The 21,896-nt window shown below is 36.8% G+C and overlaps 1 protein-coding gene across 1 annotated transcript; it reads right to left on the bottom strand.

Annotated features, from left to right (window-relative positions):
• Positions 1–12,278: 12,278 nt before the first annotated feature.
• On the bottom strand, positions 12,279–21,520 carry LOC129258324 (E3 ubiquitin-protein ligase TRIM45-like). Its single transcript, XM_064098585.1, has 2 exons — positions 21,366–21,520; positions 12,279–15,865 (listed from the first exon to the last, which is right to left on the bottom strand). Exon 2 carries the CDS (start codon positions 15,850–15,852, stop codon positions 13,993–13,995), a length of 1,860 nt encoding a protein of 619 aa, XP_063954655.1. The 5' UTR covers positions 15,853–15,865; positions 21,366–21,520; the 3' UTR covers positions 12,279–13,992.
• Between the last annotated feature and the right edge of the window lie 376 nt (positions 21,521–21,896).

Raw genomic sequence — 21,896 nt, 5'->3', positions numbered from 1 at the left:
GATTGAGGCCTGCATTGATCGCCGGATCGCTCGCTACTGTAAGAATTAATGTTTTATGATTGCCTCCTCATTTTTTTGTTTTTAATCTATTTTTTTTTTGGGGGGGGGTGAGTACGCCACTTATTGAAATCCAACTGGATAGCTTATCATTTTGGGCAAAATTATGAAGCTTTTCGGAACGTTTATATAAAAAAAGTCAATTAAGCTTTCTGTATCAGTCTGGAATGTCCAAACACATTTTTTATGACTTAATTTTTATGTCAAACAAAAAAAAAAAAAAATGGAAATAATGTACTTCTTTATCTTCAGTTTCGTGTGCCAAACTATTTTAGATTTAGTCATGCATCCTATACACCTGTATCCAAAGTCAGGTTTTGCTAGACCAGCCAATGTTCGATAAAAAAAGTAAATCTTATTGAAAACAATGAAAATAAATCCCTGAATCGCGCATTTTGCTCATAAGGCCTAATGTTAAATCATGATTTTAGAATTGCCAAACTAGCTCGGCATTTATCCTTTTCAATATGCTTTAATCAATACTGCTTGTATCCGAGATGACGACCGGCTCGAATCGTTAAAAGAAAGTTAATGGATGAAGTTTTAAAGATAATTTCTTTTTAATATTTGGCTGATTAAAACAAGCCAAATCCATTAGCAAACTTACGCATTTGATAACGATGTTTTCCTCTATTTCCCTCAAATTTTCAGTGACTCATTATCAAAACTCAGCCCCTTATATAAAGACGTCACGATTTTTTTTTGCATTTCAGCCAATAGGCCTACTCCATTGAATCAGTTCATTATAGTTATATTCTGTTAAGTTTCATCTAAAATAGTAACTATTGCCAACGGCTTCACAAAATATTTAGATAACCATATACTGAACATTCCTTATTTTTTAATCCCACCAATACTTATGAAATTTTTGAAATAGTTCGATCATTTAAACTAGTAAATCTAGTGGTCATGACGGTATCAGTGTACATTTACCTAAACAAATAATTTATTTTGTGGCTTCTCCACTTTCACATATTTTCAATTTATCTCTCACAAATGGAATTTCCCTGATCAACTGAAATTTGCAAAAATAATTCCCTTATACAAAAAAGAAGACCCTTGCAAAATTGCGAACTACCGCCCTTTTTCATATTACCAAGCATATAAAAAAAAAAATTACAAACGAGTACATTCTTTTATGGACACAAAAAATTATCAATTCCTAATCAATACGGTTTCAGAACAAATCACTCAACTGACTATGCAGTTTTACAATTATACGACAAAATAATAGATTCACTTTAAAAAAAGAGCACACTGTCGGGGTTTTCATGGTTCTATCGAAAGCATTCGATACCACCGACCATCATATTGTGTAAATCAAAAACATATGGAATCAGAGGGATTGTTTTATCATGCTTGGTTCTAAGATTATCTATACAACAGATATCAATATGTTGATTTAAACTCTAAATCTTCTGAAGTTTGTAATGTAAAGGGTTTTATCTTGGCCCTTTGTTATTTCTAATTTATATGAATGATATAATCAATGCTTCACCCTTACTTATGTTCTCTTCGCAGATAATACCAATGTATTTTTTACACAGTTGTACTTTTAACAGTACTCAATAATGAATTAAATAAATTGTCCATGTGGTTTAAATCAAATAAACTCTCCTTAAACAAACATTAACACAAAAATTCATGTACTTTAAACACATCGATTCTAAGCATATATTTCGTGGCTCCATTAACATTGATAACATCTTGCTGAAAAACAAGAAACGAAATTCTTAGGTGTATTAATTAACTCTAATTTAACTTGGAATAGCCACATACGTTAATTAGCAAACTAGTTGCCAGAGGTATTGGCATATACTATTTAAACTGAAATGTTGTCTTTCCCAAAGATCACTATTTATGCTGTACAATTCTTTTATTTTGTCACATATTATTGCAATATAGTATGGGGTAACAGCAACAAAACGAAAATTGACTAATTTCTGCGACTCCAAAAGAAAGCACTCCGCATTTGTTCCCTCGCAATTTTTAGCACATACTGATCCTATGATCGGAACCTTAAAACTTAAAAAAAAATCATGACATTCATACTTTCCAAACTGCCATTTTCAATTTCATGTACCGCAACCAAATCTATATACTTACACCCTTTCAAGATATTTTTATTTAATAGCAACATTCATCCATATCCTACACGCCACTCATCAAACATTCACCTGACGAACCTGAAAGCATTATTAACACACAAAACGATCAGACATCACGGCCCAGACATTTGGAATGATTTGCCCAATGATATTACATTCACTGCATCTATCTTTTCTTGCAAAGCTTCATTAAAAAAATCTTTTATCCAACTTTTCTTAATATCTCATCTGCACGTTCACACACTTGCACACACATGGACACTTCATTTTTGTTCTTCTCCTTTTCTGATGATCTGTGACGTAATATTTTCTTCCACACCTACGCAATATAATTGGTTTCCAGAAGCCCTTTTCGCTTTTAGCTGCTTTTACTCAAGCATTTATTTTGCTTATATAGTTTGCCACTGCATTTGTTTTTCACTACTTTGTCTTATCCTTAAATTGTATTTATGTCTAGATTTTGTTATAAAATTTGTCACATTGCAATGTACTTTAATGTCATACTACGATTAGGTCTATGTACTGTAAATTTATTTTGACTTTACAATAAATGCAGAAACTCCTGAAAAAATGCTATGAATCGTAAAATCCCGCGTAAAATAGACTCCTTCTTTTCTTTCTTTCTTTCTTTCCTTCTTTCTTTCTGGCCTTCCTTCCTTCCTCCCTCCTTCCTTTCTTTCTTTCTTTCTTTCTTTCTTTCTTTCTTTCTTTCCTTCTTTCTTTCTTTCTTTCTTTCTTTCTTTCTTTCGTGAGGTAGTTGTGTTTTTTTCGAGCTCCGGTTTTTCTGGTTTTTCACTGATTTATATGACCATTTGGTCCTTGATTTTGTACCATTAAAATTGTGTTGGGTTATAGATTAATATAGACTCGATCCTCCTTCGTCAGGTTTACCAATTTTAGTGTTTTTAAACACATTTTCTGTTATTTTTTGTAAGGTTTCTAGACTGGTTCGTACATGGCCAGCCAAGCAAACCAACGTAGTGTACAGGGCCAGCGTACCACAAGTGCAGCTGGCCCTTTGTTAAACAATGTAGGACATTTTAAAAATGTCACCCGTCACAATGGTGTAAGCTTTCAAGCTATTGAAAATGTAACGATACAATCTTATATCAATTGGGACCTTTCGCAATCCTCACGGACGCTAATATTAGGGTCTCCTAACACAAAAGTTAACGCTTAATCATACACTTGATTTTTAAGATTGAATGTGCATTATAGTCAATAGAATCAAACGTAGAAAACTGCTCTACAATCAATGCTAAACTTTGTGTTACAGGGGGGTTACAGGCCCTACAGATCTGCTTTTCGTGTGCAAAATCCTTTTCTGCGACACTCGCACCATACATAGCATGTATATTACGACTGATGGTTTGAGATATTCGAAATGAAGACCTAAAATAGATTATGACATGGATAAGAAAGTGGTTTTTCAAACAAATCGAGTACATATTGAGTGAGGAAAAACTTACTGAATGAAGGCTTAGATATAGATCATTACAGTCCATCGAATCGATATTACATTTAATGTGGATTATTGGTGTATCACTGGCAATTGATTTCATGGGTCAGATCAACCTCTCCAGCCGAACATTTCGCGTGAGTTGATATGTGCACACCATTATGTAATACATTTGAACTCGTTTCTTTTTGTTTCTTTTGTTTATTCCTTCTACACAAACGATATGCCTCTCGCACACGATGTAATGGGCATTATGTTTTACTTCCCCCAGAAATGGGGATTAGATTCAAATTCCGGGGGGACCACTTCCATTAATGAGTGGATACCAGGCACGACCATGGGGTTTCGAAAAATACCCTAAACAAGCTGGGAAGTAATTCTTTTCCAGATTATGAAAATGCATCTCTTAACAAGAATTTGGCTTGTGAAACCCTACAAGTATTGGATATCCCTTTTTTGTCAGCATTTTAAACATCGTTTTGACACCCTTATAACGTTACATAGGCCTATACGTAACGTACCTGCCCACTCTGTCCCCTTTTACGCGTGGTCGCTCCTGGGATCCACTAATCAATGGAAGTGGGCCCCCCGGGCGGCCTCTCGAGCTCTAGGAGGAGTCAAATGTGGCTTTGGAAAGTCGTCCTCAATGAGATATATCGCTGTTACCATAGTAGCAACCAAAATTTTGCTCACGAAACGCATATTGAATGTTTCCGTCGCAGATGCGAAACGAAAAAAAAATCTCATGTCACACAATTTGCATTGCAGGACGACCATGATGACGGGCCCAAAAAGTCTCTTCCAAAATCAACTAACGTCGTAAATAAGCGTGCGCGTCCTCAAACGAAAGGTCCGGAATGTCTTTACTACAACGATACCCGCTAATGACGTAATATCTGCCTCTCGCATCTCTAATGGTCGCATAGCTGTGTACCTAAAATCCAAAGAAGCTGTTATCAATGCTGTACAACAAGGCCTTGAGTATGAGGGGGCCTTTCTTGAACTAACCCCCCTTGTACGGCCCACTACTCGAGTCATTTTATCTAATGTATACCCAGAACTACCGAATTCTGTCTTGACTGAAAATCTAGCACCTTTTTGCAAAGTTGTGTCCGACTGCAAACCAATACCTCTAGGATTTAAAGACAAGCGTCTAAACCATATTATGAGTTTTAGAAGGCACGTTCAAGTGTTAGTGAAACCTAACACAACACTTCCAGATAACATTAATTTCGTGTTTTCAGGTATGAACTATCGTGTATTTATTTCAACTGAGTCAGTTAGATGTTTTAACTGTGGTGAATTTGGTCATATTTCCCGCAATTGTAAGAAACCTCAAACAAGCACAAATACTAATCAGTCAAAGACAAACGCTGCCCCAGTTTCAAATGACACGAGAGTGCGCCAGCGCGGATCCTCCCCGCCTCTCACTACGGTTTCGGACCCCATGCCACCATCACCTCCCCCCTTGGCGGCAACTACAATGCCCCCACCTGTACCCACCTCCTCTGATTTCCCTAGTTTACCACCTCGTGATCGTGGGCCCCTTTCAACCTCAGCCACCCCCTCGCGCATAATTAGGAAGCCTCAATCCTCCCCACTGCACATACCTCTGACATCACCTGCTCAACCGTCCAGCAATTCAACTACCACGCCCATAGTCGTGTCCTCCAAGTCGATCCCCCCAAATCTATTTCTGCGTGCCCTTCGCCTGTGTGGAAAACTCCCCCATCACCTGTCCGAACTTTCTCTGAAGTTGTTTCAAAACGTAAGCAACTAACACCCGAATCAAACGAAAACAACACTACTCTTACTACACTGAAGGCCCCCTCTCCTCTTCGGAAAGTGGCCAGGAAAGCTCCCTCCTCCCAAACCGAAACCGTAGACTCTCCAACCCTAACACAAGTCCTTGACTCCCAAACCCCCAATATCCCTCCTACCCCATCCTCCACAGTTGGAGATTCATCTACAGACACTGACTCCATGACTTGGGAAGATGCCCAAACGGATGAAAATATCCCGAAGGAAGATGCACTCCCATTGACTCAAGGCCCCCTCTCCCAAGGCCAAATTGTGAAATTTCTATCAAACGTGAAAGGGCGGAAAAAGCCTGCCCAGATTGCACGGAAATATACATCAAATATTCCAGGGCTAGTTAAACAATTAAAGCCCCTGAAAAACAGCCCCCTAGTAAAACGTAACATGCAGCAGAGGATATACAAATTGATCAGCACTCTGGAGAGCTAATTCCTTTTTACCTTCTCTCCATTCATTACGTACGCTCAAGTTGCTATAGCCATAATGGCACTGTCAATGCTGACCCTCAACACCGGAGGATGCTCCTCCCAAACTCAAAACGCCTCCTTCCGAGTTTATGTTGAGCAAATTGCATGCAACCCGCTCGTTGTATTTTTACAGGAAACTTACCACCTTAAAGATAGCAATCCTTGCTGGAGCAACTGGTCCCATAAACCTTTTTGCTCACCCGGTATTACTCGAGGGTCAGGAGTGACAACTTTGGTCAATAATTCTCAAGTCGATATTTTATCTACTTTTATTGTTTTTGATGGCTATATATTGTATAACAAGCTCTCCCATAATAACTGTATTTATCATGTATACAACACACTCATTCCTCAATCTGATGAAATGGCAATTAAAGCTATTAATGCCCTTAATTGTCATATCTCCACCTGTTGCGAAGATAATATTGTGATTGTGGGTGATTTTAATTGCACTAAACTTGTTACGGCTTTGCAAAATGTTCTGAATAAATCTTCTCTTTGCGATGCATGGCGTTTTCTAAATCCAAATGAAAAGAAATTTACCTGGCAACGGCACAATCCAGCCAGTGCACATGGCTTTTCAAAGTCTAGATTAGATCGATTTTATTTACCATCGTGTCTAGTTTCTTCTATTCATACGTGTGAAATTATACCTTGTTCCTTATCTGACCACTCTGCAGTTTCTCTTACTTTGAAATTCCCAATACGGGCTAAAGGAAAAAGTGCATATTGGATTTTCAATAACACCCTTTTGGAAGACGAAAGTTACATTGATATTATTCGTCTTTTTTGGTCAGATTGGCAAAAAGAAAGAAATGACTTCCCGAATCTTGCATCTTGGTGGGATTTCGGAAAGGTTCATATAAAATCAATTACTCAAATGTATAGTAAAACAATAGTACAAAGGAAAAGGCAAGCTCTCATAGAAATTAACAAGGAGATTGATAAACTCCAGAGCGCAAAAGAATCTAGCCCACAAGATAAATATACTCTCGACGAGCATAGAAATGCATTAAACTCGTTACTGAAAAATGAAGCACGCGGAGCTCTTGTGAGGTCTCGCTTTAAATACACAAATGAAACAGACTCATGCTCCAATTTTTTCTTCAACTTAGAAAAAACGAATTCCTTATCAAAAAGTATATCCCGCATTCGGCTCGCTTCGGGATGTATTTCGGAGAACCCTTCTGAGATAAAAAATCATGTTCGGGATTTTTATGAATCTCTTTACACTCGAAAGCCAACTGACAAAAGCGCCATCAATAGTTTACTTGTAAATATCAAAACGCTTGATCCGTCCTTATCAAAGGACCTTGAGAATCCAATATCTGTAGAAGAACTTGATAATGCTGTCAAGCAGCTAGGCAAAAATAAGTCTCCTGGTATCGATGGACTTACCTCTGAATTTTATCATGTCTTTTGGCCCATGCTCAAAGATGATTTTCTCGAAGTTCTTACCTCCTCTCTTGAATCTGGATTTTTACCATACTCCTTTAGGAGGGCGGTCATTACTTTACTCCCCAAAAAAGGAGACCTCGCTGATATTTCAAATTGGCGTCCCGTCTCCCTCCTCAACACAGACTATAAAATTTTTGCTAGGCTGCTTGCCAGTAGGCTAAAATCATGCATTGATCATGTTATTGGAAGAGACCAAAGTTATTGTATCCCCGGTCGTTCTATTTATGACAACATTAATCTCATTAGAGATATTTGTTCTATGCAAACACTGATAATATTTCTTTGGCTGTATTGAACTTGGACCAGAAAAAGGCATTTGATAATGTAGATCACGTTTATCTATTCAATGTTATGAAACGCATGGGCTTTGGAAGTCATTTTATATCCTATATACGAATTTTGTATGAAGGGGCTGAAAGCCTCATTAAAGTGTGTGGATCCCTGACAGCTCCTTTCCCCTTTGAGAAAGGAATACGACAGGGATGCCCTCTATCAGGGTTGCTATATACTCTCGCCATTGAGCCTCTCCTGAACTCACTAAGAGAGAACGTGTCAAATCATGCATTAAATATCCCTGCTATTAACAAACCTTGTGTAGTATCTGCATATGCAGACGATGTATCGATATTTGTCACAGCCGATGCTGGCTTTGAATTAGTTGAACAAACTTACAATATGTTTAGTCTGGCCTCTGCTGCATGTTTAAATACAAAAAAATCACAAGGCCTTTGGGTCGGCCGTTGGAAAGGGCGGAATGATAAACCCCTCAACTTTTCTTGGAATAGTGAAGGTCTCCCCTTTTTAGGAGTTCATTTAGGGAACACGTTTAATTATTCTAAACAAAACTGGATTAAATGTAAAGAAAGACTTAATAAGACTTTCATTTCGTGGTCTCGTTTATCGAACTCACTCTCATTTAAAGGCAAGGTATTGATTGCAAACCAGCTCGCTGCATCAAAAATATTTCATGTTCTTGCAGTTCTTTCTCCTCCTGAAAATGTATTAAACGAACTTCAGAATTTAATTGTGAATTTTATCTGGTCAAATAAGCGGCACTGGTTAAAGAAAGAAGTGTTGTATGAAAAACCTGACGAAGGAGGGCTGGGGCTAGCTTGTCTCCAAGCTCGTGTTCTAATTTACAGATTTTCGATTATTCAACGGTTTCTTTCCTTAAATTCTCATCCAGTAAACGACTTTATGGCTCATTTTCTGAGACAGTATTGTAAATTAGGATTTGATTACCAATTGTTCTTTACAAGAATTGATCCTAAGTTTTACACAAGTCTTCCAGTTTACTATAGTGAAGTTCTGCGAGCTTGGTTGACATCTGGAGCTCGAATTGTGACACAATCCCTCTCTTTCAGCCATGCAATTAACATGCCCTTAAATAGTTTTCATATTATTGATGCAATTGATGTTGATAATTTTTTTCCGACGCGCCTGATGGCATGCGGAGTGAAACTAGTTCGCCATTTGATAAACCACTCAACTGGTCTTTGGATTGAGTGTAGCTGTCTCCAAAAGAACTTTCCAAGAGGACTTCGACAACCCTCATCGCGTCTCATCGAACGTGAAACATTACTCATTCGAACTGCACTCTCTAAAGTTTTCCCTACATATTTTAATGACTCAGGCTGTCAACACAAATACTCTGATCTATTGTCTGCTCCAGTTACTCCGATCAACTTCACTCTGGCTTCTTCCGAAAATGGACTTATTGCTTCTTCTAAAGCTATCTACAGAATCTACAGGAAAGAACTAGATAATACGACAATCTTATCAAGCTCACATTGGCATGATACTGGATTTCTCGATCCATCTACAAAAGTGAACTGGCTATCTATCTATCAATTACCAACACCGAAAAAAGAGGCTGATATTCAATACAGACTCCTTCACAATATTTTACCGTCGCTCACTATACTCCATCATCTTAATACAGACATTTCTTCTTTTTGCGGATGGTGCGGAGAACTAGGAACCATTCAACATCTGTTCATCGAATGTAAAGGAATCCAACCTTCTCTCAATCTTCTTCATAGACTGTTGAACAATCTCCTCCCCTCTCTCAAACTTAATTTTGACCTATACTGGGCACTCATTCCGCATGCCAGAGGGCGTGACAGAAAGGTTATCCGCCTTGCTAATTTTCTTATTATTAGTTTAAAAAGTACCATTTATTTTATGTACCGTACCTCAAATTTCACCGATCCACTTATTATTTGGTTACATCGTCTCAAAAACAGAATAATCTATGAATTTACTTATTACAAATTATGTTCTAATATTGATGCCTTTTTACGTAAATGGTGTATGAATAGATTACTTTTTACAATTAACGAGGGCAGCATTGCATGGCTCATTTAACATTTGGTTTTATAACTCTGTGCTTGTAATCAAGCTGATCTCATTTGAATGTTTATGTCAAACTATTCTTTTATTATATACCTGACTTTTGTGATTATAATTTGTAAATAAAGTTTTCATTTGAAAAGTCAAAAAGTCTTTCTTTCTTTCTTTCTTTCTTTCTTTCTTTCTTTCTTTCTTTCTTTCTTTCTTTCTTTCTTTCTTTCTTTCTTTCTTTCTTTCTTTCTTTCTTTCTTTCTTTCTTTCTTTCTTTCTTTCTTTCTTTCTTTCTTTCTTTCTTTCTTTCTTTCTTTCTTTCTTTCTTTCTTTCTTTCTTTCTTTCTTTCTTTCTTTCTTTCTTTCTTTCTTTCTTTCTTTCTTTCTTTCTTTCTTTCTTTCTTTCTTTCAATTCCTTTCTATAGATCTTCCACATTATATTTAATCCATCTTCTCATAACATTAATTCAATGACAAAATCCTGGGTAGCTAGATTGACCCGGAAACTGATCCTTTTTTGTGGCCAAGCCCCATTCTGAGTCCAAAACATTTAACCGAGAACTTTTAATCAATGGCAGATGTGACACAGAAAGCTATATACACTATTAGAAAATTTATCCTTAAAATAAAAGAAGTTCCTGCAGCAGAGTCTCGAGAACACATGTAATTTTACCAGATTGCGTAATCTTACAGGAAATTGGTATTTGGTGTATGGAATCTTACAAATTTCCTTGAATAAAACACCTTTTCCCCTTTTTAATAGACCTGTTCTGTTAAATTGAAGAAAAATTCCTGTTTTATGAATTAACAGAATGATTCTGTTATTGCTTTCTGCAAAATCTTCTTTTTTCTGTCTGTAAAATCACGGGGCTTTTAACAGTGTAGGGTCATCTGGCCACAAAAAAGGTCTCGATCATCAGACCTTATTCTGGGCCATTTTGATATAAGCCTATTTACAGACCCGCGGTTACAAGGTCAATCTGACCAGGGATTTTAGAATTAGAGTGTATGTTTGACACTTTACGATTACATGTACGTGGTGCTATACAACACATTATCACAACACTAAAATATTGTCTCTTTTATTTATTCATCTAACATAGTTTACAATTATGATAAGTTTTCAATTAACTATCATGATGAATGCAATCAAACCAAGTCAGTTTAGATTTGAATCGGCTTATAGTTTCCACCAAAGTCAGCTAAAAATGGTACTGGGGTTCGTGAACAAATTTTCGGAATTACTCCTATAATGAAAATCATCTACTGCTTGCCGGGCAGAGACTCATTAACCATGTTAACCACATGCTATTCTGGTTCACGGCTAAGTCACGATGAACTGGAATAGCTCATCCTCTTCTTTCTGACCCATTAATATGCAAATGCCGTCCGCCGTGGACAATAGATAGTAAATAAAGAGGCTTTAATAGGAAATAATTATAATTTGTGAACAAATTTTCGGCACATAGGAGTAATGCCGAAAATTTGTTCACAAATTATTATTAATAACTCATATTAAAGCCTCTTTATTTATTAGTACTGGGGTTTGTTTCAAATGAAAACTTATGTCATATTTTCATACTGAAATGAAAGTAAATGAAATGAAATCAGACATATTCATCCCAATTCAATAAAGCATCTAAATTGGAAGTAAAATCATCAATTATAGTGACTGTTTTCTGTACAACATTCATTATTATTTCAACCGAATATTCAGTGAATGGACCATTAATCATAAATTTTATATATACACATTATTAAAGGACAGTGTCCGCTGCCTCTTCCAATTAGTCTTTCCAATACATGGAATTTGCTTCAAAATGGGTAATATGAATATCAATTGCCAGCAATTTTTGATACATATTCAATCGAAGTAGGGGTCGACAAGGATCTTCAATATTAAAGGACATACCGTCTCCGAAATTAAATATTTTGAAACATATATACGATACGGAGTGTCCGCTGCCTCTTCCAAGTCTTGCCAATACATGGAATTTGCTTCAAAATGGGTAATATCGAATGTCAGCAATCTTTCATACATATATAATCGTAATAGGGGTGGATAATGATTATCTATTTGCATAATGCAAATAAGAATTGACCAGTAGCGGCATATGTTGAAAGGGTTAATGTACAAACATTTATGAAGTACAATATAACAAGGCAAATTAGGAGGAGAGTGACATAAATAACATTTGGTCTTCTTCAGAAGAAGACCAAATATTGTCAATTATGATGTTTGATTAGTCCCTTATACCAGTAAACATAATACATTAAAGGACATACCGTCTCCGAAATTAGATATTTTGAAGCATACGGAGTGTCCGCTGCCCCTTCCAACTCTTGCCAATACATGGAATTTACTTCAAAATGGGTAATATCGAATGTCAGCAATCTTTCATACATATTTAATCGAAATAGGGGTGGATAGTGATTATTTATTTACATAATGCAAATAAAAATTGACCCAGCAGCGCATGCTGAAAGAGTCAATGTATATGAAGTACAATATAACAAGGCAAATGAGGAGGAGAATGACATGAAGAACATTGAAGAAGACCGAATATCGTCAATCATTATGTTTAATTAGTCCCCTATACCAGTAAACAGAACATATGAAAGCTGTATAGGCATGGGTGGAAATCCCGAGGAACAGGGGGGACGCGTCCCCCAACCCATAATAGTAGGGGGGCATACTATCAAATGTCCCCCCCTACTATTTTTAGTCTTTTATGATGTAGCAAAATACATCACTTCGCAATCGAAATAATACATGTATTTTGGACTAAATGACCTTACATTTTGTGTGAAAACCTTTTTTTTTTGCAAGTCAAATTTTCCAGGCCCTGGCCCCCCTACCTTTGGGGACAGATTTCCGCCCATGTATAAAGGGCATATCGTCTCCAAATTGAATATGTGTCCGCTGCCTCTTTCAAGTCCAATACGTGGAATTTGCTTTAAAATGGGTAATGTCGAATGTCAGCAATTTTTTATACATATTCAATCGATCTATAGGGGTCGACAATGATAAACAAAACATCATACAAAATCTATATCACGGTGAAATTATTACATGAAACGGTAAATAACAGATGTAAATCAATGTAAAGTAGCCTATATACTAAATTGAAAGTTGAATTGAATATATCTGTTACACTTTTTCAACATATTACTATGTATGTAGAAATAAGACTTTTATTGTTAAACATATAGCGTTCCAATATATAAGTACACAACAATAAGTTCATAGATAAGAATGAAGGCTAAATAAATGTTTTCCCACAAACATGACAATTATCATTTAGCTAAATACGAAACACTCTGGTTTATAATGTATACGTGTGAAGTATCAAGATAATGTTAGGTAGGAATTAGGAAGATAAGATTATACTCAAGTTAAGTTGTCACTTTTGCTTTTCATGGTTTCTTTGCCAAATTATTGCATATACATGCATGTAATATATACGGTAATTACGGTAAAATTGTAACATGATGAATAATTGCAATTCATGTAAGATATAATATTTAAATAGATAAGTATGACAGCTAAGTGAAAAAAAATCCCACATATCATCTAGATATCGTTTCTTGCCGTCTTTAAATATGAAACTGTGAATATGATATTATATACATGTATAAAAAAAATCCTTCAACTTTTATATTTATTTAAAAGATGTGTCGTTTTTTCATGAATCAAATGTTTTACTTCTTGCCTAAAGGCGCGAGAACATAATCCAATGTAGCGGAAAATGATGAGGCGCCGAATTCGTGATAATTTTGTTCCTTCCATGAAAGGGGCGAACCCTCTTTAATTGGCCGCTGTACAAAATGATGAATTTCAGTGGGGGGGGGGCGGGGGGGAGTCACCGCCCTCGGTCGATATTTTAATCTGTAGAGGATGGTCGTGCATTCCGTCGACCTGGATTCGAAATCGAATAGGTACACCATCGCCCTTTTGTTGCCCTGCACTCAGATCTCCTCCCAAGGGAGAGCGCTTCGCGCGTTTAGCGCGCGCCCCCCTCCAAAATTAATTCCTGCATGGCTAAACGTGATTGAGATGAACATAATGAAGAGACAAATATTTTGGTAAGACCAACCTTATAATTATTTGAAAGCCAATGTCTAACCGCTGAAATCAAAATGGAAAAAAACAAACGAGATATATGACGTTTTCTACGGGGCCACGATATGTTTTCTAATAACCATATATGTGCAATATTACGAAAAAAGATGGATTGATTGACCAAAACGACACAATTGGTCAGGAATCAGATAGATCATCTCAGACCGAAACGGTCTTTTTGAAGATGTACAACTGGTCAGGAGAGCAAAGGCCAAGTTCCCCTGACCTGAACTCCCGAAGATGGTACCAAGCATGTTGGGGGATCGAAATCTTCGCCTGAACCAAACACCCAATCTGGTGGAGATCCCGTGAGTACTGCTCAATGGAAACAGAGCCATTGGAATGGTCGACCCAGGCAATGAGAAAAGACCCATCCATGCACACGGCAGGGCTCGCATAGCGGCCATCTCTGGTCACTCGGTTTTGGATGGTGCTGTTGGTGGCGTCAAGAACACCAACCGTGAAATCATCGACCATTACCAGGACCCTACCCGAACGCAGAGTGAAGATCTGGTGGGGTTCAAATACGTACTGAATGATATTGACTGGTTTCCCGCCGGTCTGCTTGAACACGTACAACTTCTTCGCTTTCGTGTAACTGCAGAGGATGGTGTTGTTGTTGGTGTCAATCTCCAGACCACCAAACCCACCAGCATCACTGCTAAGACTCTTAAAGGCTACTTCGAGCTTTGCGAAAGTCTTTGAGTAAGTGCTGATAGTGTTGTGGATATCTCTGATAACAACATTTCCACTGGGGAAAAAGACAACCTGTCTAACCGGGACATCTCTAAGGACAATGGATTGTGAGCCACTCGGAGATATTAGATAAAGACCACCAAAGCGGGATCCAGCGGCGATTCGACCATCGGGCATAGATGTCAAGCAATTGATGCCATCCTTGACAGGAAAGTCGATATACTTTAAGAAGCTCCATTCAGCTTCTTCAATATTGCCCAGATCAAGCTCATTTTGGCCTACTTGTTGACAGCGTATGCGCTGAAAAGCCACTTTGTGGCCTTTCTTGGTTGTACCCTTGGGCTTGCTGTAATCGGGATCACCCTTAGCAAGGATCTTTTCCAGTTCCTGGCAGAGTGTGTCATGGGCAACCAGAGCCTCACCTTCCAGCGGTGCCTTGACGCCATTCCCAACCAAATTACCCACGTCCTCAATCTGACCCATCTCTAACTTACTCTCATCTTTCATGACCTGAAGCTCTTTGGTCATTCCATTCAAACGACTCTTGCATTCCTCGATGAGAACATCCCTCCTCTCTTTCAGTTGCTGAATAGATTCCTCACAGGTCTGGCTAATCTCATCGGCCAGTTGTTCCTGTATGATCTGAAGCCTTGCTTGTTGCTTCTCAATGAAGCTGATGTATTCATCTACCTTGCTTCTCTTGGCACCCATCTTGCTCTGCAACTCATGGATCTTCTCCCTCTGCTGATCTTCATGTTCCATTCCCTCCAGAATGTTGTGGCCAGACTTGGTGTGCTCCATCATCCCGCATCGGAAGCAGACATACTTCTTACACTCGACACAGAAGCACTCCTCGACCTCCGACCGATGCTTCTTGCATTTGCGACGCTGCTTCGTCGCGACCTTGCCCGAGATGATGTCTTCGACCTTAACCACGTCATGTCCGGCGAACTTGTCCCACTTGGCATGGGTCTTGTAACAATCGACGCACATGAAGTCATCGCACTCTTGGCAGTAGGTAGCAGCCAAGGCCTTGTCTTTGCAGACGGTGCAGAGCTGACTTTGATTCTGGACATCATCCACCATGCCCTGGATAGGAATATTGACCTGAAGGTTGCCGACGTCGCCCCTGGGAACAGCGGTGTCCTTACGGCAAACTGGGCAGGACAACTTAACGCGGTGTTGCTGAGACGTGAAAAGCCGAGACAGACATTCCTTGCAGTAGGTATGAGAGCAGGAAAGTAATTTCGGTTCCTTGTACACATTGAGGCATATTGGACATTGAAGATTTTGTGAAAGCAAGTCATTGATTCGAGTCGCCATTCTGACGTTTCACCTGCAGAAAATAGAAAAGATATGATAAAGACTGTCAAGAAAATATCCAAGTCTATTTCATTATAAGCCTCTTAGACGTTCTACATGACTGTATGAACTATTTAAAGTTGGAGAGAAATAAATATTGAGACAGATGTGATTTCAACCCAATAATTAATTCCGACTGTAAAAGCTTGATCTTGATAACAAACATGACAGAAGTAACTATGTAAATCAATTGCTTACATAGCTGACAAATCTTTGTCAGGATCGGAGGACAAATAATTCTGACTAGCAAGAGAAAAAAGGGTCAGATGTTACAAAAACATAAATTTGTTAGCCACCTTAGTCGTAGCTCCTGAATATATAATTACAGTCAATATAGATTATACATTACATACATATTTAAAAGAATAGAATAATGTAGTCATCAAGCTCGTATGTGTTAGCATACTTCATAATCTAAATTGAATATAGCTATGTTTTTAATACCCCAAAAATAGAATTGGTGACCATCCGGCTCGTATAGGTCCGGAATTCCATTATACTAAATCTAATCTGAATATTCTAAAATGAACCATGGACCTACTACATGTACATGCATGCCTTTTTGAAAATTCTTTTATATAATCATTTTAATTAACGAAATTATTTATCATGTATTAAGTTATATAAGTATTTATTAGTTATTCATTAATTTAGATATCTAATTTGACATTTCACATTGACTTATTTACTATAGTAATGTTTGACTTTATATATATATATATATAATTCATATAAATAGTCCGCTTCGGCATATAAGGAATAAAAATAATCACAATTGGTTTAGAAAAATGGCGTAGAAATAAAATCAGAGATTTATAAGGAGCGTAGCTATAAAAAATGAAAGGTAAAGTCACACTCTTCGTCATTGCCCATGTGACAAAAAAAAAGAGAATTCAAGATCTGTTTTCTGAAACAGTCGTGAAAATAACGTATATATTTGCATATTTATATATATATATATATATATATATATATATATAAATAAAAAAAAATGCATATATATATATATATATATATATATATATATACCTAAAAGTTCAATATCTGCTCTTTCATTTGATACCTTAATCACAGAAAATGGTCGTGAAGTAAACAAGTTCTGTCCCCTCGAAACAATGCTTGTATTTCCATAATTTTCAATAAATAAACGTGTTTTCACCGTTTTCACACAGATTCTGAGCTATTGCACGGTTAACTTAATGCATGGCTTATCGTCAACAAAACGGAGTGTCGAGTGAGTCTGGACGCTAGCCTGTAAAACCTCTTCATTTTATGAAATTGTTGAAATTCAAGCCTTATTTCAAATATCCAGAACTTGTTTACTTCACGACTATTTTCTGTGATTAAGGTATCAAATGAAAGAGCAGATATTGAACTTTTAGGTATGTGATTTTCTTTTTGAAATTCAGGTACCCCCGCCAAATGAGTTTTTGGTATCCTTTCTTCAAATTATTTTGCTCACTCATGCGTGAATGAGGAATAATCTAAGTAATTTCAGATGAAAGAGGAGATTCTAAGCTTTATAACGGTAGGTCATTTGTCTATTGTATTTGTGATTAAGTTATGATAAATCATCGCTAAATCTCGGTTTCGTTTTTTGTGGGACGCACTGTATATACATATATATATATATATATATATATATATATATATATAATTACATAAGAGCATAGTAGTGAAACAATTTGTGGAGTTTACATTGCATATAGGGGAAGATGCTGGCATAAGACGTCATAAAATCAAGCATGTAAAACAAATCATAACTATGAAATTTCACCTTATATACACTCGACTCGTATTTTTGGTTTTATTCATTCCAGGATCCGATGACAGGGGTAATGACAATTAGGGGCAGATCCAGGATTTTCCAAAGGGGGGGGGGGCACATTTTCCCGATGAAAATTTGACAAGGGAAAAAAAATATAGAAAGAAAAAGGTGTTCACCTACAACTGAAGGTCATTTTGTCCGCGGAAAATTTGACAAGCAAACAAAAATAATAATAATAAAAGGTCCTAACTTTCAAGGGGGGCCACGGGCCACAGATGATAATTACAATGTAAAGCGCTTAGAAATAAAGTGTAATAAGCACGATGGAACGTAACTATTATTATTATTATTATTATCATTATTATCATCATCACAATCAGCATCATCATCATTCAAACTCAATGTGTAACTTAAGGTCAAATCCGTCGCCTTCCTTTCAAGGCCCAAGATTCAAAGATCCGCCTATTCTGATCTGAAGTCGGGTTTAATTTAAACTGCAGATTCAAAGTTGTGGTTTAACTATGGATAGCCAATCGTGACATAACTCCCAAACAGTAGAGATATATTTCAGCTCATTTGACTCTCAATTCATCCTCAATTGTCAAGGAAGTATAGGTAAGATAATTGTCTTCACCATGCATTGAAGCGTTAGGAAAGAGCAATTAGAATAAACGTATATTAAAGGAATGGTCCAGGCTGGAGATATTTATATATCTCAATAAAAAGAAAAAAATTCATAGAGCCAAATGCTGAAAATTTTATCGAAATCGGATAACAAATAACGAAGTTATTACATTTTTAAAGATTTGCATTATCCCGGTGAAACAGTTCTAGGCATGTCTTTATAAATATTTATTAGGTGGGCTGATGATGTAATACTCCCACTTGTCCTTTTGTATTATTATGAAATTAGGTTTATTTAAAATTGTTCTACCAAGAACTAAAACAATTGTATTGACAACTGATTAAGTGCATTAGTTATGTATTGCCTCAACCTATTTCATCATAATGGAGACACATTATTTACACATTTATGAAAAAATGAAACATTTATGATTTCATGTAATGAGATAAGAAAAAGGAAAGTGGGGATGTGACATCATCAGCCCATGAATATTCATGACGATGTGCATATAACTGTTTTCACAAAATATTGATAAACTTTAAAATTCAATAACTTTGTTATCTGATTTTGATGAAATGTTCAGCATTTTGCTTTGTGAATTTTACCCTATTTATTTAGATATAAACATTTTCAGCCTTAAGAAACATAACTGTAGTCAACATTTTGACACTTGACACATAATGTTAGCAGACCCGAATCAAGTTCAGAATACTGACCAAGATGTATCAAAACATTATGATCACAGCTTGACAGCTGAAGTTTAAATTCACTTAACAAAACAAAAATACATATCAATGAATGAATAACAGAATTACAAATAATGAAAACAATTGCATAATTATACAGATAAAATGTCAAATATTATGGTACAATTATTAATGCTCATTGTGATATTGGTTCTGGAAAGTTGTTTGGGAAATTATATGTTTCAGAATATTCATTCAGAACTGAATTAAGTAAGAATGCTTTAGTGTATGAGACAAAATAAAAGTACATATACCCATTGATCAAAAGATCATTCCTCATGACATAATCATAATTATTGATAAAACAACGATGATATATGCACAGGTCTCTCAATATTCTAATCACTTCCTGGAAAAAAAATCGTGAAAGTGCATTGCTCAGCACAGTCTAAATTGTCAGGTTCATATTGGTTTTGATTTATAGCTGAGTGCATGGCGCTGTCATTATTTTGTGATTGTAAGCAGTGTTATTATACTAACTGTAAAAGGATGTCAACTTGTCAGCGATGACGAAAATTTCATCAAATGATTCACTGAAGTCAAGTAATTATTTCAAAATCCAAGATAATTATCATGGGTTAATTGCCAATTCGTCTACTGCTAAGTCGTCCACTCACCAAATGGTCTACGTTCATTCAGTCTAATGTCATTCCGCCCATTTGTCTAACCATTTGGTCCAATCATTACAGCTTTGTCTAATCACCAGTTCGTATGACCATTTCGTCTCACAACCAGTTGGTCTAGTTTCAATTTTATTTTCATTTATTTCGCCCAATCAACACTTAATTAGTCCATTTAGACCAAATGCTTATGGACTTAATGGCTATTTGACCAATTGGTTATTATAAACAAGTGGAATGCCTCTGGCCGTCTCACCTGCATCACGCGATTCAATATAGCAGCAGTGCTGATTTTGAAAACTACTATAACTCGCACAAGATGTTCAGTGATACTTGGTTACTCTTATTTCCACGTTTTATGAACTAGACCCATACACTTATAGAGATATGATGGTAATTCAACAAATACCCCCAACGTGGCCAAAGTTCATTGACCTTACATGACCTTTGACCTTGATCATGTGACCTGAAACTCGCACAGGATGTTCAGTGATACTTGATTACTCTTATGTCCAAGTTTCAAGAGAAAGATCCATCAACTTTCCAAGTTATGATGGTAATTCAACAGATACCCCCATTATGGCCAAAGTTCATTGACCTTTGACCTTGGTCATGTGACCTAAAATGCGCAAAGGATGTTCAGTGATACTTCATTACTCTTATGTCCAAGTTTTATGAACTAGACCAACACACTTTCAAAGTTATGGCGGTAATTCAACAAATACCCCAATTTGACCAAAGTTCATTGACCCTAAATGACCTTTGACCTTGATCATGTGACCTGAAACTTGCACAGGATGTTCAGTAATACTTGATTACTATTATGTCCAAGTTTCATGAATCAGATCCATAAACTTTTAAAGTTATGATGGTAAATCTACAGATACCCCCAATTCGGCCAAAGTTCATTGACCCTAAATGACCATTGACCTTGGTCATGTGACGTGAAACTCATGCAGGATGTTCAGTGATACTTGATTAACCTTATGTATAAGTTTCATGAACTAGGTCCATATATTTTCTAAGTTATGATGACATTTCAAAAACTTAACCTTAGGTTAAGATTTTGATGTTGATTCCCCCAACATGGTCTAAGTTCATTGACCCTAAATGACCATTGACCATGGTCATGTGACATGAAACTCAGGCAGGATGTTCAGTAATACTTGATTAACCTTATGGCCAAGTTTCATGAACTAGGTCCATATACTTTCTAAGTTATGCTGTCATTTCAAAAACTTAACCTCAGGTTAAGATTTGGTGTTGACGCCGCCGCCGCCGCCGTCGGAAAAGCGGCGCCTATAGTCTCACTCTGCTATGCAGGTGAGACAAAAATGGTAAGTGGACGAAATGGCAATTAGAGCATGTGGATAGTGGACGAACTGATATGGTAGACCAAATGATAACGCAGACGAGTTGGTAATTTGACGAATTGGCATTGCCATTATATTTTGACCAAATGAAAATAAACCTTATCATCAACTATAGATATAGGGGTCTATATATTGTTTTACTCATATTGTTTGTTCTTTTCACATTTTCCTTTAATTCCCGTTTTGATTATATCGAAATAATCTAATGGCTTGCTTTCTAAATCCTTGTTGAAAAGTGCGCATATATATACGTTCATCATCATCATTAATCCACCCATGGCCATGACGTACATTTAGATTTAAAACAAAAAAACCTTAAAGATCGCGAGATTACACACTTACCGTACCAGAGATGACCGTATTCTGATTGCTGCTGATTTACATGTAAATTTCAGAATTCAAGTGGCTTTTTCGAGAAAAAATCGAGAGATCTTCACGATTCTAATCATGCGATGTTCAGACCAACAATCACAGTCACAACGAAAGAAAATGGCGGAGACGAGACGAGTAATGTCGTGATAGAAATAGAAATATTTTTTTCATATAATTAATCATTAAACCTGGGTTTTCCCACCAATGACGTATTTTGCGCCATCTTATCTAAGCCCCACCCTCCAAAAAAGCAGCAGCATAGGAATGGAAGGTGCACGTCCTCAGAGACTGAAGCGATACCAAGGGAGTATTATAGTAAAAGGGTATGATCATGGCCCTGTAAAGCGGGGGTGCTGGGGTATGTCGAAGCACCCCAATAATATCCTTGGGGATACTGCGTGTATTATTCTCCATAGGCAGCAACCCCAGGTATATTCTGGAAGATGTGTAGAAATTGAAATATTATGTAACCAAAAATACCGTCATTTTTTAGTCAACCCC

The sequence above is a fragment of the Lytechinus pictus genome, chromosome 4, assembly GCF_037042905.1.
Source record: "Lytechinus pictus isolate F3 Inbred chromosome 4, Lp3.0, whole genome shotgun sequence".
NCBI lineage: Eukaryota > Metazoa > Echinodermata > Echinoidea > Temnopleuroida > Toxopneustidae > Lytechinus > Lytechinus pictus.
Note: the sequence above shows the minus strand (reverse complement) of the source record. Positions and strands in the feature narration are given on the sequence as shown.